General features: G+C 48.1%; 1 protein-coding gene across 1 annotated transcript; it reads left to right on the forward strand.

Annotated features, from left to right (window-relative positions):
- Window positions 1-327: 327 nt before the first annotated feature.
- Window positions 328-20,054, forward strand: gas2l3 (growth arrest-specific 2 like 3). Its single transcript, XM_084039421.1, has 9 exons — window positions 328-448; window positions 7,996-8,051; window positions 13,250-13,436; window positions 14,545-14,663; window positions 14,752-14,893; window positions 15,922-15,985; window positions 16,124-16,265; window positions 16,731-16,835; window positions 17,357-20,054. Exons 2-9 carry the CDS (start codon window positions 8,028-8,030, stop codon window positions 18,854-18,856), a joined length of 2,283 nt encoding a protein of 760 aa, XP_083895547.1. The 5' UTR covers window positions 328-448; window positions 7,996-8,027; the 3' UTR covers window positions 18,857-20,054.
- The last annotated feature ends 1,053 nt before the right edge of the window (window positions 20,055-21,107 follow it).

A 21,107-nucleotide genomic window follows, 5' to 3' on the forward strand; every position in this document is an offset into this window, starting at 1 on the left:
AAATGAAACAAGAAAAGCATAGAGTGACAGCAGAAAGTGGTTGATTTCTAACCACTGTTGAAGGAGAGAGAAGCAAAAGAATGTGGAAAAACATGTAAAAAAAAAAAAGTATTTTATTTCTTATCTTATCTCGTTAAAAATCCCATCCCATAATAAAAACATTTCGGATGCCTTCACAGCTTTATTTGGACCCTTCTATTACATTTACATGAATGGGTTTTCATCATTCAGTAAGATGACACTCAGGTGAGCCTGTGGCCCCGCCCCCTAGCCGCCGGAGCGCTCTGATTGGTTGATTCGAACAGCGCAGCCCACAACAGACCGACAGCGGAGCAGCAGCGGAGGAGAGCGACTAACCGGAGCTTTTCTTACGAGCAAACTCGCTTTAAATGAAACGCAAACCACCCGGACTTTCTGCTCGAGAACAACACACACGTCACAGTTGCTGGTAAGTCTAAAAACGTGTACTTTATTTATAATAATTAAAGTTTATCCGGAAGTTTTCTCCTCCGCTAAAAGGAAAAAAAGAGCTTTCCTCCGGGTTCTCCCCCAAAATCCATGAGGGAGCCGCGTGGACGCGGTTAGCAAGAAAAAAAGAAAAAAAAGAAGTGAAATGCTGAAAATACCGTTAATGTGTGAACAACTGAAGTCCAGCGTGTTTAAAATAAATAAATAACACGTCACATAAAATATAGATGCTTGGTAAGCTGTCAGGACTCCAGTTGTAATGACGTTAACTGATTTTTTAAATTATTATTATTATTTTAAATAAATCGTCTTCTCCGCAGCTAGCAAACAAGAGTCACTTCCACCTAAACGACGAACAGACTGTTTAAAGTTTTAAAACTCCCATCGCATCCCCCCCCCCCCCCCCCCCCCTGTTTTTAGTTGGATCTCTCTATTACGTAATGGCAGTTGGTTGATTGACGTTGCGCGCGCGTGTGAACCACCTCTGTAGCGTGCACGCGTGCATCCGTGACCGGGCAGGTGGGAATAAACAGAGATGAGGATGATGATGATGATGATGATCTAATACGTGTCTCCTGAGGTGTTGCATGATAGTGATGTGGGGATTAGAGGATGACGTCTTGCGAGAGCAGGTTTAGAAGGAGGGTTAAATAACTCACTTTATCCAACCTATTATATATATATTATATAAATGATTGTATGTATTCTATCTATCTATCTATCTATCTATCTATCTATCTATCTATCTATCTATCTCTCTATCTATCTATTTTTGGATCAATCACATACTGGCTTGTTGTGTGTCTCCCTGCTGGGTGACTATTGCGTCAGGACAATACGGAGGGATGCATTGATGTGAAGTCTGGTCCGATCCTGGTTTCCTGTCTGAGGAAGAGGGGATTAAGTAAAAGGTGTTTCCTGTAAGGTCGCTATGACGATGAGTTACCGTGGTCCCCGTAACAACACGATTTCTGCCCTTGACCTTGTGATTTGAATTCCCTTCATTCACCTTTTTCTGCATCACCCAGAATGTGATGTCACCATCACTTCCAACATCCACTATTGATCTGAACACCAATCAGCTGATGGCTCGATCTCGGTGAATTTCCATTTTTGGAATTAAATATTTTGTTAAACCCAATTTAAAGAGATTCCAGTATGTTTTAGTGCCATTAGAACAGTTTTATGTTGATGATTATCGGGATGATACCTTGACATATTTTATGTATGTTCTTGTTCATTTTAAATATATTTTGTATGAACATACCATAAAAGCAGTACAGTAATGCACATATTTGCCGGCAACATTAACTTAAAGTCTATCCAATAAATGAGCTACTTTTGGGGTTCACGGCATCGGACTGTAGTTGTCATGGTTACGTTGATGTCCACTCTGTCGCCAGTTCACCGACGATACAGTCGTACGGGTGTCAAACCCCGGGTCCACATATCTCCAGCACCACCATCTGCTTGATCTTTGGCATCAGGCCTCGTGGTGTGGTCCAGCCGGGGCCCCCGAAGGACGTTAAGACTGTGAGACACACACACACACACACACACACACACACACACACACACACACACACAGACCAGATGAGACAAAGGAGGCTTAATGAGTAAAAAATGCACGTGGGCACATATGGGCTGCGATGCTGCGTGTGTGGAAACAATGGAGATGATAATGAAATCGTGGATTACCCCTCATTTATGTAGGGTAGAGTGTATACGGCTGGTTTGTTGTTGTTGAGCTGCATGCGGCGGGTGGATGCTGTACGATGGGGCTGACATCACGCATTATGGTCGTCTTGGATGTAAGTCTGGTTTAGATCACCAGTATTGTCATTTTATGGTCTGAGTGTGTTTCTGCTCACCGGAGCTCTAACAGGATGCACACAGTGTTTAGAATTAAGGTGAAAGGTAACTTTTTTTAAAACCTCCCTCCACACACACACACACACACACACACACACACACACACACACACACACACACACACACCAGGATTATAACGTGACGAACAAACGCGGCTAATTAGGCTGAGCTCCGACGACCCCCCGACCTTTCCCCACCTCTTATTGCCTGACCTTCAGTGAGGAGGTGGGGTAGGGGTCTACGGAGGGCTTATCTGAGCCGACCCTGATGAAGCCGTTCACGTGGCAACGCTGGGGTTTGTTGATGCTTGGCAGAACGTTTGGTGTGAAGTGTTATCAGTAATGGGTAGTTGTATTGTGGGAGACTTCCATTATCGGGGCCTGGCAGTTGAAACTGAGATGTCCCAGTGCATTCACGTGCACATAATGATGTATAACGCACGGCTCATTATGGGATGGCTGTCGGTTACAGAAGCAGCAGCAGCTGAGAGAACGAGAGCAACGGTCAGGTAGTTCAAACGGCTGCTCCATGCTCTGCCTCCGAGGCTATGGTGTGTGTGTGTGTGTGTGTGTGTGTGTGTGTGTGTGTGTGTGTGTGTGTGTGTGTGTGTGTGTGTGTGTGTGTGTGTGTGTGTGTGTGTGTGTGTGTGTGTGTGTGTGTGTGTGTGTGTGTGTGTGTGTGTGTGTGTGTGTGTGTGTGTGTGTGTGTGTGTGTGTGTGTGTGTGTGTGTGTGTGTGTGTGTGTGTGTGTGTGTGTGTGTGTGTGTGTGTGTGTTCAGAGTGGGCATCCTGCCAGCTCCGCTGCAGTGTGTTGGTCACCGTGCTGCTGACGTCATGCAGGGCGGGAGTTTTTTTTAAAAGTGAGGGAAATGGAAAGTTTTTCAAACTGTGGGCTCAGACCGGCACCAGGATGGGGGTCCGTTAGAGACCGGATGTGGTTCTGGTTGCTCCGTGGCCTGTTTCAAACACACCAGTGCACTATGATGTGTCACCAAAAGCATCACAAATCATTCATTCATTCCATGGGATCATAAACGGCATGAAGCACATCTGGTGTCTCTGCTGTTGAACATTGGAGTCCCTGTTTCCGAAGGCGGACTTAGAGAGTGACACGTTGTCTCCGACAGAAGCGACGCAGCTGGATCTCTTAAATACACGTCTGATTGTATCGATGGTCTCTTCTTTTTCTACTGATCTGGCATCGCTTCACATCACTGCCTCTGCAGGTCCAGGTTGCGGAAGACCTGATCCTGAGTCAGCGGCGGGGGGGCGGGGGGGGGGGATGACCCTGGTGGTGTGCATTGAGCCGTGGATTAGCATCAACAAATCAAAATGGGATTGGCAGGAAGGCTCCTTCTCATCGGAGCCTTTAAGATGGATTTTCCCCCGATGGTCCAACGAGCGCTCCAACAAGGGCAAGAGGACGGAGGCCATGAAATGTGTTAATCCTGCTTCACAGAGGGGGGGGGGGGGGGGGGGGTTACTATGGAGAAGCATGATGAGCAAGCTTCCCAAGGGGAACTGCTTTAGAAAGTAAAGTTTAATTGAAGATGTTGTACGAGACTCTGTTTACTTTGTCGTTCTCCCTCGACTGAATGAATTTCCCTCCGGCAGCCGGGGCCCCGTCTGTAATGAGAAAGGAGGGAGGGCCGGGGCCCTAAATGAAAACGCTCCTCCGACAGGGGTAATTAAGTCCAGACACAAAGGGCTCAGCAGGAAGGAGTTTAATAGAGAAGGAGTTAGTATTCTCCTGGGGGGGGGCAGCAGAACCTGGCAGGGACCGGGAAAGAGGAGCGCAGGAGGGTTCACTGGCCTGCAGCCACACACACACACACACACACACACACACACACACACACACACACACACTATAAGGTATTACTCATCCGCTTCTGTCCGCTCAACTTATCAAATGCGGCGTCTAAAAATAGAGCCTCCTTTTCACCTCTAAAACCTCTCTAACTGAGAGGTTTTCATGTGTAAAACATATATTTATTTATATATTTATATATATGTGTATATATTATGCTCTAGTTTTTATTCCCCAAACTCACGACACCACGTGGTGCAGACATCAAAAGGCCGTTTCTACTTTTAACCCGTGACGTAAGGCGTTCCCGTTCTTCCCGTTTTCGCTCACGCACGGGTGCTCGCATGCTCGGCCCCGGAGCGCCGCCGGCCAGCGTCATGTGTTCGCCACGTGCCGCTGCGTGTTGTGATGACGGAGCGGCGTGGAGCTGGATGCGCCCGGCCGTCTGGAACGGAGCTGCTGATCCTCTTAAATGATTACGAGCAGTGACCAGAGAGCTGAGAGAGAGGAGGCGACCTGCGTGGGGAAGCAAGCGGACAGATGTCTTCTTCTTCTCCCCCCCCCCCCCCCCCCACCATCATCGTCATCACCATCATCAACAAACCACACTAAGCATCTATGTTTGGTTAAGATCCCTTTCCTTTTAATAGACTCCCAGTCTATTATACCGCTCATTTCCACGCAGACAAAGGCGGTTCCTTGACTTCATTCAACACCTTTTCCTGCCAGGAAGTGGATTGTGTGTGTCGACCAATAGGAGGAGAAAACGAGCCTCTTAACGAGGACGTTCTGTAAAGAAGTTCTGGCCATGTGTTTAAGCGATACAACCCTTTTTAAAGCAACTTTGTTTACAGAGCGTTTGAACAAATGTGTGGGAGACTGTGGAATCACGACAGCTCAGATATTTAATTTATTTATTTCTGCCTATGTTAATAGATTTACAATATGACCAGGGATGGGATCTTAAAGGCATTTTAAATCTGCAGATTCTGTATTTGCATATTTGCAACCCACTTTGAACCACCGTCTGAAATGGTGGGAGTCTGTTCCAGCTGCATGTGACGACAAAAAAAGCTTTTATTTCACTTTTCACAGAACGAGTAATGCGGGTTAAACCTGAGCCGGGTCTATTGTGCACCGGGTTTCTGTTCCTCGTCTACTGCGTTAATCCCTACGTGGCTTTAGAAACACGTCCGTCCTCCTGGGAGCCGCTGGGGAATGTGCGTGGTCGTCCTCGGGGTCGTCCTCGGGGTCGAGCGCTGCCCTTTCCAGCGCGCCACTCCCAAGTTCACCATTATAAAACATCTTTTTGTCTTTGCCTTCTTTCTTTTTTTGCTTCCATCCTCTCGCCCTCCTCTGACATTTGGACTGTGTGGGTGCCTTTCAGCTCCCAGCAGAGAGTCACGCTATCGGGCCCCAGATGCACACAACTGGAGTCCAGAGCCAAACATTTGGCCTTTTTGGTCGAGGGCGAGCTTTTCCTCTCACGCCATTCTGGATCGTTTCCCCCGCTCTTCTTCTTCCTCTGAAGTCTGAAATGTCATCAGCGTTTCAGGTTTTTCCACGTCGTAGCCTCGAGCGCGTTGCTTTAAAAGACTGGCCCTTTTGAAATATCCTCTCAGGCTTCGCCTCGATGCCACAAAACAAGCTGGGTTAGTGGGGAGCCATCGCTCTATTCTGAAATGTCTAAATGGAGAGAACTGGGCATGCTTTTAAATCACCTGGTTGGAGAGAATTAACGTGCTATCGCATAGATAGGGCAGAAGTTGGCGCTGTATCGCATCTACGAGAGGAAAATGAAGAGACGTCAGTATCGTCCAAGTTTCATGACAGACGAGCATTATGAGAATATGTTACATAATCCATTTATCACATTAACTTTTTGTCAGAAAGGGCGAAATTTATGAGAGCATAAAACCTAATTGAGGACGCGTTGACATGCACATAAAACTCAGCTGATATTTCTGTGATTTTTTTTTTTTAATTTTCCAAAAAGTTGTTCTTTTGAATTTCACATTTAATTTGAGTGGTTGAATCTGCTGTTCAAGCTTGTGTTCTCCAAACGGGATGATTTCAGGGATTCACTTCACTTCCAAGTATTCGGTCACGGCGTTTTCCCAAAACGAGCTCGTTAGCTCAAACAGATGTGGAAACCCAACATCTGTGCACTCTTTAATGACGTCATATGTTTTGTTCTTTTTCTCTCCGAGGCTCAACTTGTTGCGACACTTTCCACGTGTTGTTTTCCTGCAAAACTCCCCTCTCCTGGGTTCTGGGTTTGGGAGGTTGGGGGGACTAGAGGGAGGTGGGGGATGAAAAGGAAGTGGAGGTAAACCCCCCACCACCTCACCTCCTCTGTCTCATTTCATCTCGCCCTGGCTGGAGAGTTCCTGGTGTGTGTGTGTGTGTGTGCATGTGTGTGTGCATGTGTGTGTGCATGTGTGTGTGTGTGTGTGTGTGTTGGCAAGCAAAGAAAACAATGGAGGCTTTGTGAGAGGGTCCCGCCGTGATAGGATTGATGAGGGGGAAGCAGGGGGGGTCGGGGCTTAGCGAAGCGTAGCCACTTCATTAGTCAGGGCTCTCGGTTTGCACCTCCTCCCATCCTCCTCCTCCCATCCTCCTCCTCCCTGTCACTCCCTCACTGCCTCCCCGTTCACTCGTGGAGCCACACAGGCAGGAGCCGCTCTGGCTGGACGGCGCCGAGCGTTTTCACGGAGGGTTTTCTTCCACGTTGACGGGGGCAACGTGTTTTTAGAGGGCTGCTTGTTTGTTTGTTTGCTTCCCTCGCTCGCTATCGTTTTTGTTTTTTAATTCTGAGGTGAGTTTTGTGGCATCGTCATCCCTGATGACTTGCATCTTCTTCTTCTGCAGCTCTGGTGTCTTATGACAGCCGGCAGCAGTCAGACCTTTTCAGATGAACAACCTGGAGATAAGGAGGACACAGGAGGGTTTCATGAATGTGATCTCTGTGTGCTGAGGGCAGTGGGAACATGTAGAAGTTGAGTTGATATGAGGAGGAGGAGGGGGAGGGGGTGTGCTGGTGGGACACTATTGCCTCAGCTGTGTTGACCAAATTATCAGTGTTATTAGGATCTGCTTGTGATGCCCCCCCCCCCTCCCTTTGTCGAAGCCCCTCGGGGCCAGCTGAGCGCCGGGTTAGTCCTCCACATCCTGTGTGGGAAAGAGAGGAGCACTCAGACGGACCTCATCACTTCCTCGTGAGAGAGTCTGATCCACTAAAACTCTCTCTGTGTCCAGAAACAACAACAACATCCCGGGTGTGTGTGTGTGTGTGTGTGTGTGTGTGTGTGTGTGTGTGTGTGTGTGTGTGTGTGTGTGTGTGTGTGTGTGTGTGTGTGTGTGTGTGTGTGTGTGTGTGTGTGTGTGTGTGTGTGTGTGTGTGTGTGTGTGTGTGTGTGTGTGTGTGTGTGTGTGTTACCCAGAAGGCCGTTTTGCAGTTTATATCCTGTTCAACTGTTCCTCCTTCTTTACTGCTTCATCGCTACTCTGGGTATCGTTGCTACGTGGTATTCAACTTTTCAACTTGCATTGAATTGACTGTCTTGTAAAATGAGATTTCACCCTGATTTCACAGTGAAAGTGTGTGTCTATCTGCTGATATCTGAGGAGTCAGTCTGTAGATGGAAGAGCCACATGCTTTTTTATTATTATGTCCTGTATTTTCTGGAAATCTGGCTGTAATTTTGTACTTCTCTACCAGGATGGACAGATTTCAAGTAATTTGTGATGATATTCATGATGATCCCGATAATAGAAATCCTCAACGATATGTGTACGACGTTTTGATACCTCTGTTTGACCCGACTGTCTGTCTCGTCTTTGCAGAATGAAGAAGTGAATCATCTGAGATCGCAGTCATGGCTGTCCAGACTGGCATCCAGGTAGGCTCATCACCATCCAGGTGTTACTATCAGATTACATGGAAGTCTATGAGAAAATGGTCCTACTTCTCTCTGCTGGCCACCAGGGGGCGACTCCTCTCTGGTTGTATAGAAGTCTATGAGAAAATGGTCCTACTTCTCTCTGCTGGACACCAGGGGGCGACTCCTCTCTGGTTGTATAGAAGTCTATGAGAAAATGGTCCTACTTCTCTCTGCTGGCCACCAGGGGGCGACTCCTCTCTGGTTGTATAGAAGTCTATGAGAAAATGGTCCTACTTCTCTCTGCTGGCCACCAGGGGGCGACTCCTCTCTGGTTGTATAGAAGTCTATGAGAAAATGGTCCTACTTCTCTCTTGATGTATTATCTCAGTAAACATTGTAAACATGAGTTTATGGTCTCAATCTCTAGTTTCAAGTCTTCTTCAATCCAGCATGATGTTCATTTAGTACATTATGGTCCATTTAGAGTCCACCAGACCAGAAAGCAGGGGACGCTTTAGGGGGCGGGGCTTACCTGCTGATTGACAGGTCCATTTAGAGTCCACCAGACCAGAAAGCAGGGGACACTTTAGGGGGCGGGGCTTACCTGCTGATTGACAGGTCCATTTAGAGTCCACCAGACCAGAAAGCAGGGGATGCTTTAGGGGGCGGGGCTGCTGATTGACAGGTCGCTACCAAGGTTACTAAGATGACTTTAACACTAAGCTGTAAAGTTTACCGTTGAGTCTAGAAGCTAACCAGGTGGATCCAGATCCAGTAAGGCTGCTGTGTTAGTCGGATCCACCCGTCGCTCCTCCAAAGTCCAAATATGGTCACTTCCTTCACTGGTGGCAAAATTTTAAAAAATGGGGACGGCCAAAATGCCGAACTCGGGGCTTCAAACCTGTGACCTCACCGCTCATGTCTTATATCCAGTCTGTAGTTTCAACACATTGGTAATCTATAATCTTCCTTTTATATAGCGCCCTCTTTGGGCCAATCACAGATGCTCTTAGTGTCCAGGCAGTGAGTCACCACTCTGTGTGCCAAATTGGGGGGGGGGGGGGCATTTTGAAGATGTCTTTAGTTATTAAATAAAGAAGTGCAGGGATCTGTCTGCTGCTCAACAGCTGTGGCGAGCCCACCTGTGTTACGGCACGCCGTTCCCCCGCCCGGACCCCGAGGACTCCCTTTTTTAACGTGAAGAATGTGCACCATATTTTTTTTCTTTTCTCCCTCCCAGCAACGAAATGTCAGCCATCCCAGAAACCCAGAACAACAAACGTATCGCGTTACAGATTTGTCACATGGCAGCAGCAGCAGCTCGTTGGGAAGCTCTTCTCTTCTGTCATGTGGTCTGGAAACTCTCGCCGCCCGCCGTCTTGGACCGCGGACATGCAAAATATGTGTCCCAGCGGTGCGCACGGACATGTGGCAGGAAACGGGTCGATGCCGATGTGTTGACGAGGCTGCGATCGTTGATGGACTGTGGTCGGATGCTGCGGGCGCATCGGATTAATTCAAAACATGGTGTTGATTGGATGGTCTGTCGTTGCCGGGGGGATATTTAGACTGGTTGTCATGGTGTGATACTGTAGGCCGGCTAAAACCATAGTATAGATTACATATAAATGACATTCAAAGGACAGTTCCTGGTTGTTTTTACGCCTCTGCAGCGGTGACAGCCGTGGTTGGAGGCATTGTGTTTTGGGTCTTGAAAGGAAGTTGTTCAAATTTGGCACAAAAGTCCAGAACAGATTCCCGCTGTGACATCACAAAACACATTTTTTTAACCCGCAACATGATTGGTTGGCGGAGATGTACAACCGCAAGCCAGTCATTTACTTGTTGTTGGGTTTTTTTTTAGTTTAAACTTGTTTTACAAGCATCTCATCTCATTCAACACAAAAGAGAACAGAAACACAACAGTCTCACATTTGTCCGCCACGATGTGGACATATTTAGTGAATGCATGAAAACAGGAGGATGAATCTAGCACAGCGTAGCTGATATTGGTAGTTGTGGGGTTATTGATCCATATCCGGCTGTGGCAACCCCGCAGCTCCGTCCAGAGCTCAGTTTAGAGCTTCAGCGCCCAAGTAGAGCAGAGTCACATCGGATAACCGGTCACACTGTGACGTCTCTGTTCACCCACGCTGAGAATGCAGGCTCTCATGGAAGTATAAGTAGCGTATGCAAATCTAATAAGTGCAACAGTAAAACCCCGTTGTAAGAGAGCTAATGTCTGCAGGTTTTTCTGATGAAATCTTCTGGGTTTCTCTATAGAATCCTTCGATTCAAAACAGAAATGGAAAGCACAACTCAAGTAGGAAGGTTTGTAGAGATCGGAGGAGTCTTTAAGTGGATCCATACGAGCAAACAGGAAAAGGCCTCGGAGCTCCGCGAGTGTTAGAAAAGGTCAACACGACCTTGTTAGTTCAGCCTGGCCAAACCAAACAGCTCTGGGTTTACTTGTGATCCTGGCAGGTCAAAGGTCATCAACCAGGCCATGGGAAGTCGTGAAGAAAAATCGTGATGATTAAAGAGATTGCATAGATGGAGAACACTATTATCTGATGAAGCTACGGAGAGAAAACTGGCTTCATACAATAAGAATCTTTAAAATAACCAGCGAAGGTCAGAATGACCTTTGACCTCCCTGCTATTGACTATTGTTTCAGGGAGTTTAGTTGTAAGGGGTTCAGGTTAAGAGCATCGGATTAACTCCTAATGCGTAAATAGTAACATACATGGCCTCTCGTACGGGGATTACCGAGCTGTAGTCCAGCAGCACCTAGCACCCAAGTGATGAAAGAAAACCCGATTAACTCACACTCCCTGCCTCTATATGCAATGTGAGCATTAAGTTCACAACAACACACACAGAGGCCGCTTTAAGAGGCGAACACTCTCCGTGAACTGGCGGTCAGGTGACGGAGTGCGAGGCGGGATTAGCTCGCCGTTTACGTAACTTCTTCACCGTTGCACGGCGCGGCCTTATTTTCTAAATGGCTGGATGTTAAGGGAAGGCCTGATGTTGTTGTGGAGCTGCAGGGCGCCGCAGGCCCTTCTGTACCATGTTATAGTGTGTGTGTGTGTGTGTGTGTGTGTGTGTGTGTGTGTGTGTGTGTGTGTGTGTGTGTGTGTGTGTGTGTGTGTGTGTGTGTGTGTGTGTGTGTGTGTGTGTGTGTGTGTGTGTGTGTGTGTGTGTGTGTGTGTGTGTGTGTGTGTGTGTGTGTGTGTGTGTGTGTGTGTGTGTGTGTGTGTGGGTCAGCTCATCCCTTTTGAACATCAGGTGTTTCTTCTTTCCCCCACTTCCTTTTACTTTGAGTTGTTATTCTTTAACGTTTGTTAGTACCGAGCTAACTTGGATGACCTCGGGATGTTAAATGATTCGCCAGACAATCAAATTACACAGTCGATTTATTCAATTAGTTCAATTAGTTAGTTGATTTTCAAAGGGGCATGACGTTCAGATGTATTAGTTCTACTCAGTCTGGGGAAACGGTTTTACAACGTTGTCTTTACAAAGTTAAAAGAAATAAACCTGATCTCCACTTGAGTCTGGGACTTTTCTTCTTTCTTTTTTTTATGGAAAGTCTGCTTTATAAACTGGAGGTATGGGGTGCATTCTCCCTGCTGGCCACCAGGGGGCGACTCCTCTCTGGTTGTAAAGAAGTCTATGAGAAAATGGTCCTACTTCTCTCTGCTGGCCACCAGGGGGCGACTCCTCTCTGGTTGTATAGAAGTCTATGAGAAAATGGTCCTACTTCTCTCTGCTGGCCACCAGGGGGCGACTCCTCTCTGGTTGTATAGAAGTCTATGAGAAAATGGTCCTACTTCTCTCTTGATGTTTTATCTCAGTAAACATTGTAAACATGAGTTTATGGTCTCAATCTCTAGTTTAAAGTCTTCTTCAATCCAGCATGATGTTCATTTAGTACATTATGGTCCATTTAGAGTCCACCAGACCAGAAAGCAGGGGATGCTTTAGGGGGCGGGGCTTACCTGCTGATTGACAGGTCCATTTAGAGTCCAACAGACCAGAAAGTAGGGGATACTTTAGGGGGCGGGGCTTACCTGCTGATTGACGGGTCACTTCCAATGCTAGTTAGTAAGATGACTTCAAAACAAACCAACAAATGACATCACGATGACCACGTCCACATCTTATATATTCAGTCCATGACTTTGTGCCATAAACATTCAGTATGTGCTTCATTAAAGCACACACACACACACACACACACACACACACACACACACACACACACACACACACACACACACACACACACGGTACATAACATTACTGTATAATAGTGTCTCTGTTCCACCGGCCAGAAGGTTTCCTGTTTAGGAGGATGAACAAACAAGACGGGGCCTTGTTTTAAAACACAATCATCCATTCACTGCAGGATGCCTCATTATTGCTCGATGACATGTGATGCACACGAAGATTAAAGGTTACCATCTTAAACAGATGTCAACAATGTAGAGGTGGGGGGGGGGTTATGTAATGTCTGGACAAGTCGTCATATCGCACATCTGCTGGTTTCTCCACGGCCCCTCCTGTTGCCTGCAAACACAGACGCTTTCTTTATCAGAGTTGCTGTTTTTGAGGAATAGGAGATATTTTTTCCTGTCTTTAAAGCTTCGACAACCAACAGCAGCAACTGTGTAGAAGAAGCATGAAGGAGACGTAAGGGAGGGGATGTTGGGACGTCGGTGAAACACCCGTTTAAGCTCTCTCTTTTTAGATTTGCAGCAAACACACAGGGGGAAAGAAAGCGTGGGGGTTTGTCGTTGTTAAAAATGTGCTGACGTTGTTGGAGATGAGGTTGCAGTGTCGGAGCGTGACCTCCACTAGAGCGTAGAGAGGAAGTGTGGTGTGGCGTTACATCCCTGTCCTCTCTGCATGGAAAAGCCCTCTGATATCCTCCCAGAGCCCACTGGGAACTGGAGTATGATAATGTGGCTGTGTGAGACTGTGTTCATACCGAGGCCTTTCCAAAGAGCGGATTGAGGACATGCTCAGACTCATCTCCCAGCGCCTCAGCAGAGAGAGGCTTTTCTTTAACGTCGTCTGCATGATCTGTTATCTGATCCTGTTTCTAATTCCTAAATCTGCTGCTCATTTATCCTGGATCACATTGCTTTCCATCGCGTGTGTGTGTATGTATGTTTACTGACCTTTGACCCCTCCTCCTCGTCTCCAGGTGTGGTTCGGGGAGAAGTTCGAGGCCCCGTTGCTGAGCCCCAGGAGCCCTCGCAGCCCGTTGGCCCAGCGGCACGGCCCCGGCCTGGCGGACGTCTTCCAGTACGACCAGTGGCTGGCGGTGCGACATGAAGCCACGCTGGTGCCCATGCAGGAGGACCTGGCCATCTGGCTCAGCGGCATGCTGGGTAAGAAGTGGTTTGGTCTCATGTTGGCGCGTGCATTTTGATGTAAAGCCATAGAAGAGGTGAGAAGTCGATAAACTGATTTGACTTGAAACTGAGCTTTTGGTTGCTGGACCTGAAAATAAAGTTGCCATTTTTTATCACCTTTTTATGTATATTTTTAGTAATTAAGATACTATTCACTATAATTATAGGTCAGCCTGATGATGAAAATGTGCATCTGTTGCTGTGCAGCATCATTTTCCATCCAGCTTTAAGATTTCACACATTTCAGTTTTTTCCTTCCTTCATTTTTTTTTGTTCTGTTTTAAGAAAAAGAAATATATATATATATATATATATTTAAAAATATCTAATGCATAATGAGTGGTGTCACGCTGACGGTCGATCCCCGATGTGTGAATCAACGCGGAGGCCGTCGCACGCCGACACGTTCCGCCTCCTGGCGAGGAAAATGCCGTCGCACTATTGACTCCCGTGTAATTGGATTTGGATGCTGCCGTTTCCCAAACGCCGCCCTCAGCAAACAACAGAAACAAAATCCCTCATTCCACCCGTCTCCACTATTCTACTGCCGTCTTTTGTCTTTCGGCGACACAATGGAGCGGCGAGGAAACTGAAGCCGACTCCATTGTCGGCCGGTGAAACTGTTTTCAGCCCGTCGTTCTCACGAGGAATGTCACTCCACGTGAGTTATTGGTACCGTGACCGCGGTGACCCACATCCCACTTTTTTTTATTATTTTTAAAGCGGTTTGCCGGATGTGAGCGTGGAGCCCCGAGGGGCCGGATGCTGCAGCAACAGGTGGCGTGCAGCGGGGTGAAGTTTCAGTCCTCTGGGCTCGGCTGAAAATGCACTTTTTGTGGGGAAATCTTTTGTCGCGTAGGATTTTGTTCCCAGTGTGGATTCAGTTCTCATGGCCTTTGAGTTCCCCAGGGCGGTGATTTACAGCGAGGGGTTGTGGGAGCGCCATCAGGATGTGTGTACGGGCCTCTGGTGGAAAGTCCTACAACAAAAGACACTTCAGAGGAAGAATTTGTGGTTTTGACCTGAAGAAACAAGACAAATGTCATCTTTGTAATAAACGCTGAAAGCCTCGTGTCTTTTCCAGGCGAGGAGGTGCGAGCAGAGTTTTTCATGGAGGAGCTGAACAACGGCGTGAAGCTCTGCCAGCTCATCGGCGTGCTGCAGACTAAGATCGCCCAGAGCTGCCCCTCCGCCCTCTGCAAGGTGAGGAGCACACATTTCCACCATTTCATCCCATTTCTTTTCCCTTTTAAACCCTAATCTAACACATGCTGACGGTTCCTCCTCACAGCTGTTCCCCACCAGGAAGATCGCATGCAAGCGGGACGCCTCTCCGGGTTCCTTCTTCGCTCGCGACAACACCGCCAACTTCCTGGCCTGGTGCCGCCACGTCGGCGTGGAGGAGACCTACCTGTTTGAGTCCGAGGGCCTCGGTAAGAGTGGCCGATATCACCGAATCTTCTGTAACGCATCCTTTCTATCAGGACGTGCACGGTGCTTTTTCTCCTCATGAGGGAAACGGTTTTGGTGTAATATTTATTCTCATTTAAAAATGTTCATGGATAGAATTTTAGTTAGTAATTCTGTTCAAATCCAGCCATCTAAAGTGTGAACCTCGTCTGAATAATGTTTGTTTTTTACGGCCAATATGAACCCTCTGCTGGTTTGTCTCCACCTCGTGAATAACAGATAAAAAGAAATGCTTTAAAAGCACCACAAAGTTGAAGTTCTTTTGTTTATTCAAGCAACAAAGAACGTCAACTTAATCTTCTGGTGAATGTTTTATTTCGAGGGATCAATGTGCAACAAAATGTCTGAATAACAGCAGCCAAGTTAAGGTTCAAATAAAAAATTAACCCTTGAGATCACATCCAGAGTCACACATTTACACATTTTGTTTCACTGGGACTTTTTTTCCCTGCATACACATTTTTGAACAAACTTTTATTTCTGCCAAGGTGAAGTTGAGAGCAAGTTCAAGAAATAAGACACCTGCAGTCATATTCAAGACCAGATCTGCCTTTTTAGATCTTCCTGTCATCTTCTCTCTAAGAACGGAAGCCGACATGAACGTAAAAAACCTCATATTGAAGACGTTAACGGTGTTAAACAGACTAGATGCTGGCCCTAAGCTCCTTTGCGGGGCTCTGTACTTTAAGCCTGACTTCTTAATGGGTTTAATAGGATCTGTCGTGGAGAGCAATCGCCCTGAGTACTCCGTATCGGGGATCACTTCATTACACGTAATGGCTTTCCAAAACAAAACAAAAAAACCCAGGTTGGAGTGATTCAGAAAGAAAGCCCCGCTGTGATTCTCTTACTCTCCTGGGTTTTTGTTTAATGAACATCCTTGTGTGACTTTAAAGATTTGCTCCGTTCCGATGATGTGATGAATTTAGTCGCACCTCGGCTGCTTCGTCACATCACTTCACTGTTCATCGTGTTTTTTCTCCTGCCTCAGTGCTGCACAAGGAGCCTCGGCAGGTTTGCCTCTGCCTCCTGGAGATCGGCCGCATCGTCTCCAAGTACGTCTTTAAACAAAGAAGCACGGTTAAAGATGGGCTTTGGTGTGTTTTTGTTAAACTCCGCTGTGTGTGTGTGTGTGTGTGTGTGTGTGTGTGTTTCTCTGTGTGTCTGTGTGTGTGTGTGTGTGTGTGTCTCAGGTACGGCGTGGAGCCTCCCGTGCTGGTGAAGCTGGAGAAGGAGATCGAGCTGGAGGAGACTCTGCTGCTGACGGAGGAGCCGCCGCCGGCCGTTAAAACCTTCAGCGTGTGCTGCCAACACGGCGGCCTCTTCCAGCCGGGGGTGAGTCCATCGGAAGTGGAGGGGGGGCTGATCACGTTAGCAACACGTCAGCGGTGCATGTGCGACCCCCGCGGGGGTTATGACACATCACGGCTGACCATGTGACGCACAAACACACAGCCACACAGAGATGAACTCTTTGTTTTCTCCTCCATCTTTGACACTTTGGTAGCGTACGGGGGGGTAAAGCGTTACAGCGAGGCTCTGACACCGTGTTGGGGGTTTTAGTCCCAGAGGAGACAGCTGGCCTAAAAATAACTGCACTCACTGAAGCGGAAGGTTTGGATAAAAGCATCCACCGACGATGTTTGTTCTCACATGTGCATTTTCTTTTTTGCTTTCCGCGTTCAAATAAGTTCAAAGCAAAACCTGGAGGTCCTTAAATATATTTGGACGTGCCATCTGTATATAAAACAGTCCGTTATTTCTGCCTCCAACCTCCTGATCCTCTGTTTCCCCTCGTAGGAGCACGGCATGGACGACCCGCCCTGCAACTGTGCCAACAGAGTCTCCATCGAGTACCTGTCTGAGGGCCGCTACAGGCTGGGAGACAAGACCCTCTTTATCCGGGTGAGACACACACACACACACACACACAGACACAGTGAGATGGCTCGCATCACGTCGGTAATCCAGACAATTCATCGATTCGTCGGCAGCATGCAGAAATGTTGCATATTATTCTCCAGAGTATAAAGTCTCTTTAAATCGGTGCAAACGAGCTGCACAGCGAACGGTACAACCATAAGTACTGTGTTTATATCCTATTAACATGGAGAATGTGGCGTACGTGATACCCTCAGGCTGCTGCCAGTGTGTGTGTGTGTGTGTGTGTGTGTGTGTGTGTGTTCTGGCAGAGATGCAGAGAGTCTTCACATCGCTGGAGGCGGTGATTAGGCCCATGTAAGCTTGTTACCCGGTAGTGGCGGCTGGCGTTGGACGATTACATCATAACGCCGCCGGGAGACGCGGTCTCGTTTATGGAGCCGCGCTGGCTATTTTGGGAAGGAATATGTCACTGTTGATTTTTTTTGACTGCCTACGAAGATGTTTGTTTTCACTCATCAGGTGATTTTTGTTTCCCCTCACAGATGCTTCATGGGAAACACGTGATGGTGCGCGTCGGCGGCGGCTGGGACACGCTGCGGGGTTTCCTGATGAAGTACGACCCTCTGCGCGTGCTGCAGTTCACCACGCTGGAGCAGAAGATCCTGGCCTTCCAGAAAGGGCCCCCCGGTCTGGGGGGTCACCACGGTCACAACGCGGCGCCTCCTCCTCCCGACATGGACCCCCTCGCCGCCGTCAACGACCTCATCTCCTCCTCGTCCTCCTCTTCCTCCTCGTCCTCCTCGTCGTCTTCCTCCGGCTCGGCGTGCAAGCCGGCGTCCGTAACCGCCGCGGGTCAGACGTGTCGCTCCTACGCCAACTCCCCGGCCTGCACGCCAACGCTGCCCAGGAGAGGTGCCGCCGCGGCGCCCAAGAGGAACCTGCAGGGGGCACCGTCCTCCCCCAGGAAGCCCACCCAGCTGCCCCTGCCCATCACCACCACCAAAGGATCCTCCTCCCTGCCCTCCACGCCCGTGTCTTCCAAACCGAGTTGTCAGGGTCCGTCGGCCCCTCGCCGAGCTCTGACTCCGTCCTCCGCTCCGTCACCGGCAGAGTTATGCCCCGCCTCCAAGCTGAGGCTCAGACCGTCACCACGCGGCCCCCTGTCTCAGCCCAGGAGCCCCGTCTGCCCCGAGCCCTCCTCCAAGTTCCCCAAACCCTCCAGCCCCTGCACCTCCCCCATCACCGCCTCCGTGCCTCGCCCCAACACCGCACCATCGCGGGCCGCCGTCCCGAAAGAGGGCCGGCCCCCGTCGGGCGCCAGCCAGCGCCCTCGCCTCGCACAGCGCCGTCCAGGCTCCCCGGCCTCGCGTCTCCGTCTAGAGACCGCCAGGCGGGTGCGGATGGCCGCAAGAGCTGCAGCGACGCCAACTCCCCCCCTAATGCGGACCCCGACCCACCTAACGCGGACCCCGACCCCCCTAATGCGGACCCCGACCCCCCTAACGCCGACCCCGACCCCCAGCTCACGGACAGCCTCCCCGGCACCGCCAAAACCTACCTGCTCCCTACCGAAGAGCAAAGAGGTCACACCCAAAGCAAAGGGGCCGTCCCACGCCAAGGCGGCCCCCGCCCCGCCATGCAGCACCATTGCGGTCCCCGGGAGGGTCGCTGCGGTCCCCGGGAGGGTCGTAGCGGTCCCCGGGAGGGTCGTTGCCGTCCCTGGGAGGGTCGCTGTGGTCCCTGGGAGGGTCGTTGCGGTCCCCGGGCGGGTCCCGTCTCCCGCCAGCAAAGCCAATCATAAAACACCAGCCACGGCACAGAGGGTTGGGCAGAAGCAAACAGCTGCTGCCAACCCCGTCAGCGGGAAGTCGACTCTCAAACCCGAGGTGGGTCCAGGACTGGCCCTGGCCCCGCAGAAAACCAGCCCCAACGTCAAAACCACCAAGACCGAGATCAGTGTCCGCAAGAAGATCCCACAGCACAAGGGCAAGAGCGAGGACCCTTATTTTGAAATGAACAGTAGGAGGAGGCAGAGGACGTAGCGGGACGGTCTCTGGCGACCTCTGGCGGTCTCTGAAGACCTCTGGCGGTCTCTGAAGACCTCGCCGAAGCCAGCAGCCTGTCGGACTCTCACAGCTTCTCATCACAAAGCACTCAGACTCTTCTCGTCACTAATCCTCATCAAAAAGATTCTCGTTTTAGAACATATTTTTTTGTATGTTATTTAATAGCCTTTTATTTTGTATCTTTTTTCTTAATCCAGGGTGAACGGTTTTGTATGTTTTGTCTATGTGGTGATATAATTGTCTTTTTTTTTTGTTCTGAGCGGTCGGCTAACCTGCTAACGCTAAAACTTGCACAATGTTTACATTTTCACTTTGGTTACAGACGATGTGCGTCGGATGACTTTTACCGAACAAAGTCAGAGTTTTATAGAAAAACACATTCAAACACTAACCTCAAAGCTTTTTTTAATAGCTCAATAACACATGGATACAGCCATGATTGAAACGGCACTTAGAGGAACATTTGCTTTTTACAGATCAGTTTTTATTATTTGAGGGGAAAGCAGCTACCAAGACAACTGGAACATAAATCATGGTTTCCCCAGAGAGAATATACTTTCCACTGGCGGATAGTCGGACGTAATATGATGTTTTTGATAAATGATATCTAGGTGGGAGGTTTATCTCGACGGCGCCGGACAAAGTGTCATCGGGAACGGACCTTCCTGTCGTGTGCCTTCATGGGAAATCTCCTGTTTCCTGAGCGGCATTAGAATGTATTAGATGATCAAGGGGCTGGGGGGGTATAACGGTTTTTACTGATGAAAATTGCACAGTGTGTACGAGCACTCATGACTTTGGTTTCTCAGAGAAAAAAGCCCAAAGTCGCAGATGAACTACTGATGAAACGCCTCTTTTCTTTTTAACAGAAAACACTCTTTTTAGAGCAGATTCTACTTGGTATAGGTGTGTTTTTATATGGTTTCTAATGTCTCTGTGTTAAAATTCTAGTTTTCTATGTGGTGTGTGTGTGTGTGCGTGTGTGTGAGTAAACACAGTATATATATATAAATATTATCAGTGAGACTTTCTTTTTCTTGTTTGGCACTTTACAGAAACCGCCGTGTTTTGTCATAATTTGAATGTTGATTCCGTGGATTGTGTCTTGTTTTCCAGCTACCTTTTTGTTGTTGGGTCATTTTGATTAATAAATGGACAAATGTTTTAAAGATGATCTCAGCTTTGTCGCGTTATTCAACAGGTTATGCAGTTGCACATTGTTGCTCCAAATATTAAAGGATTTGTTTCCCCTCTAAAGCTTTAAAACGGTCTTAGTCTGGAAACTCAACAAAGACTGTGGATTAAATAAAAAAACAGTCAAGAAAGAAGAAAGAATCCATAATTATTCGCCATAAGTAAGCAAAGGAGTCGCCCCCTAATAGTAGCTCGTAATCGTAACTGTAGTCTCGCGAGGTTACGCGTTCTTTCGCGCTCTTTAATCGCCCTGCTGCCGCCGCCGCCGCCGCCGCCATCTTCCCAGAGAGGACTAAAACAAAACCAAAGCAACGAACAGTAAACTACCGCATTTTTATATCTGAAACGAAAAACAGGAGACTACCGAGGGCGCAACTACTCAAAAAACACAAGAGTCTTCAAGTCCGGTACGACCGAACCGAAAGGGCGCAAGCTAGCCCGACGAGCTAACGTTAGCACCGCTAGCTATCGTTAGCGCCGCTAGCTAACGTCATGGCCGTAGCGAGAAGAGCCAGCAGGTGGCGTCAGAGATGAAAAGGTACGCTTTGTTTGCTCTCCAGTCGTTGTTTTAAGTGGCTGGTGAAAGGTTATTTGCGTAAATGTAATATATTCTATGAATCGGGACTGTTCAGGTGGGCTTGGACTGAGCATGATCGATATATTACCAAAGTGTCAGGAAATACATGGATCAATTTACATATATTCATAGTTTTTAAGCCGTTGAAGTTGGTAGAAAGACAATTAGTTGCTCAATTAATTTATGAAAATGTTATTGATTAGTTATAAAATGTACTTTGATGATAAGACCATCGGTTTTTGTTGCAGATATATTTAAAAAACGGTCTTATTCTTTGTAAATAATGAAGTGGGTGAATGACGTGATGTGATGTGGTTTGTCCTCTGCTGCCCCCCAGTGGCTGTAAAGAAACACTACGCCAGGGTTGAGTAGGTTGAATGTGATTTATGTTGAATATAAAGATGAGGTTTCAGTAAACTACACGACACAAATAATTTGTTTCATCCTCATGATAAT

This window comes from Eutrigla gurnardus, assembly GCF_963514095.1.
Source record: "Eutrigla gurnardus genome assembly, chromosome: 21".
NCBI classification, from domain to species: Eukaryota; Metazoa; Chordata; class Actinopteri; order Perciformes; family Triglidae; genus Eutrigla; species Eutrigla gurnardus.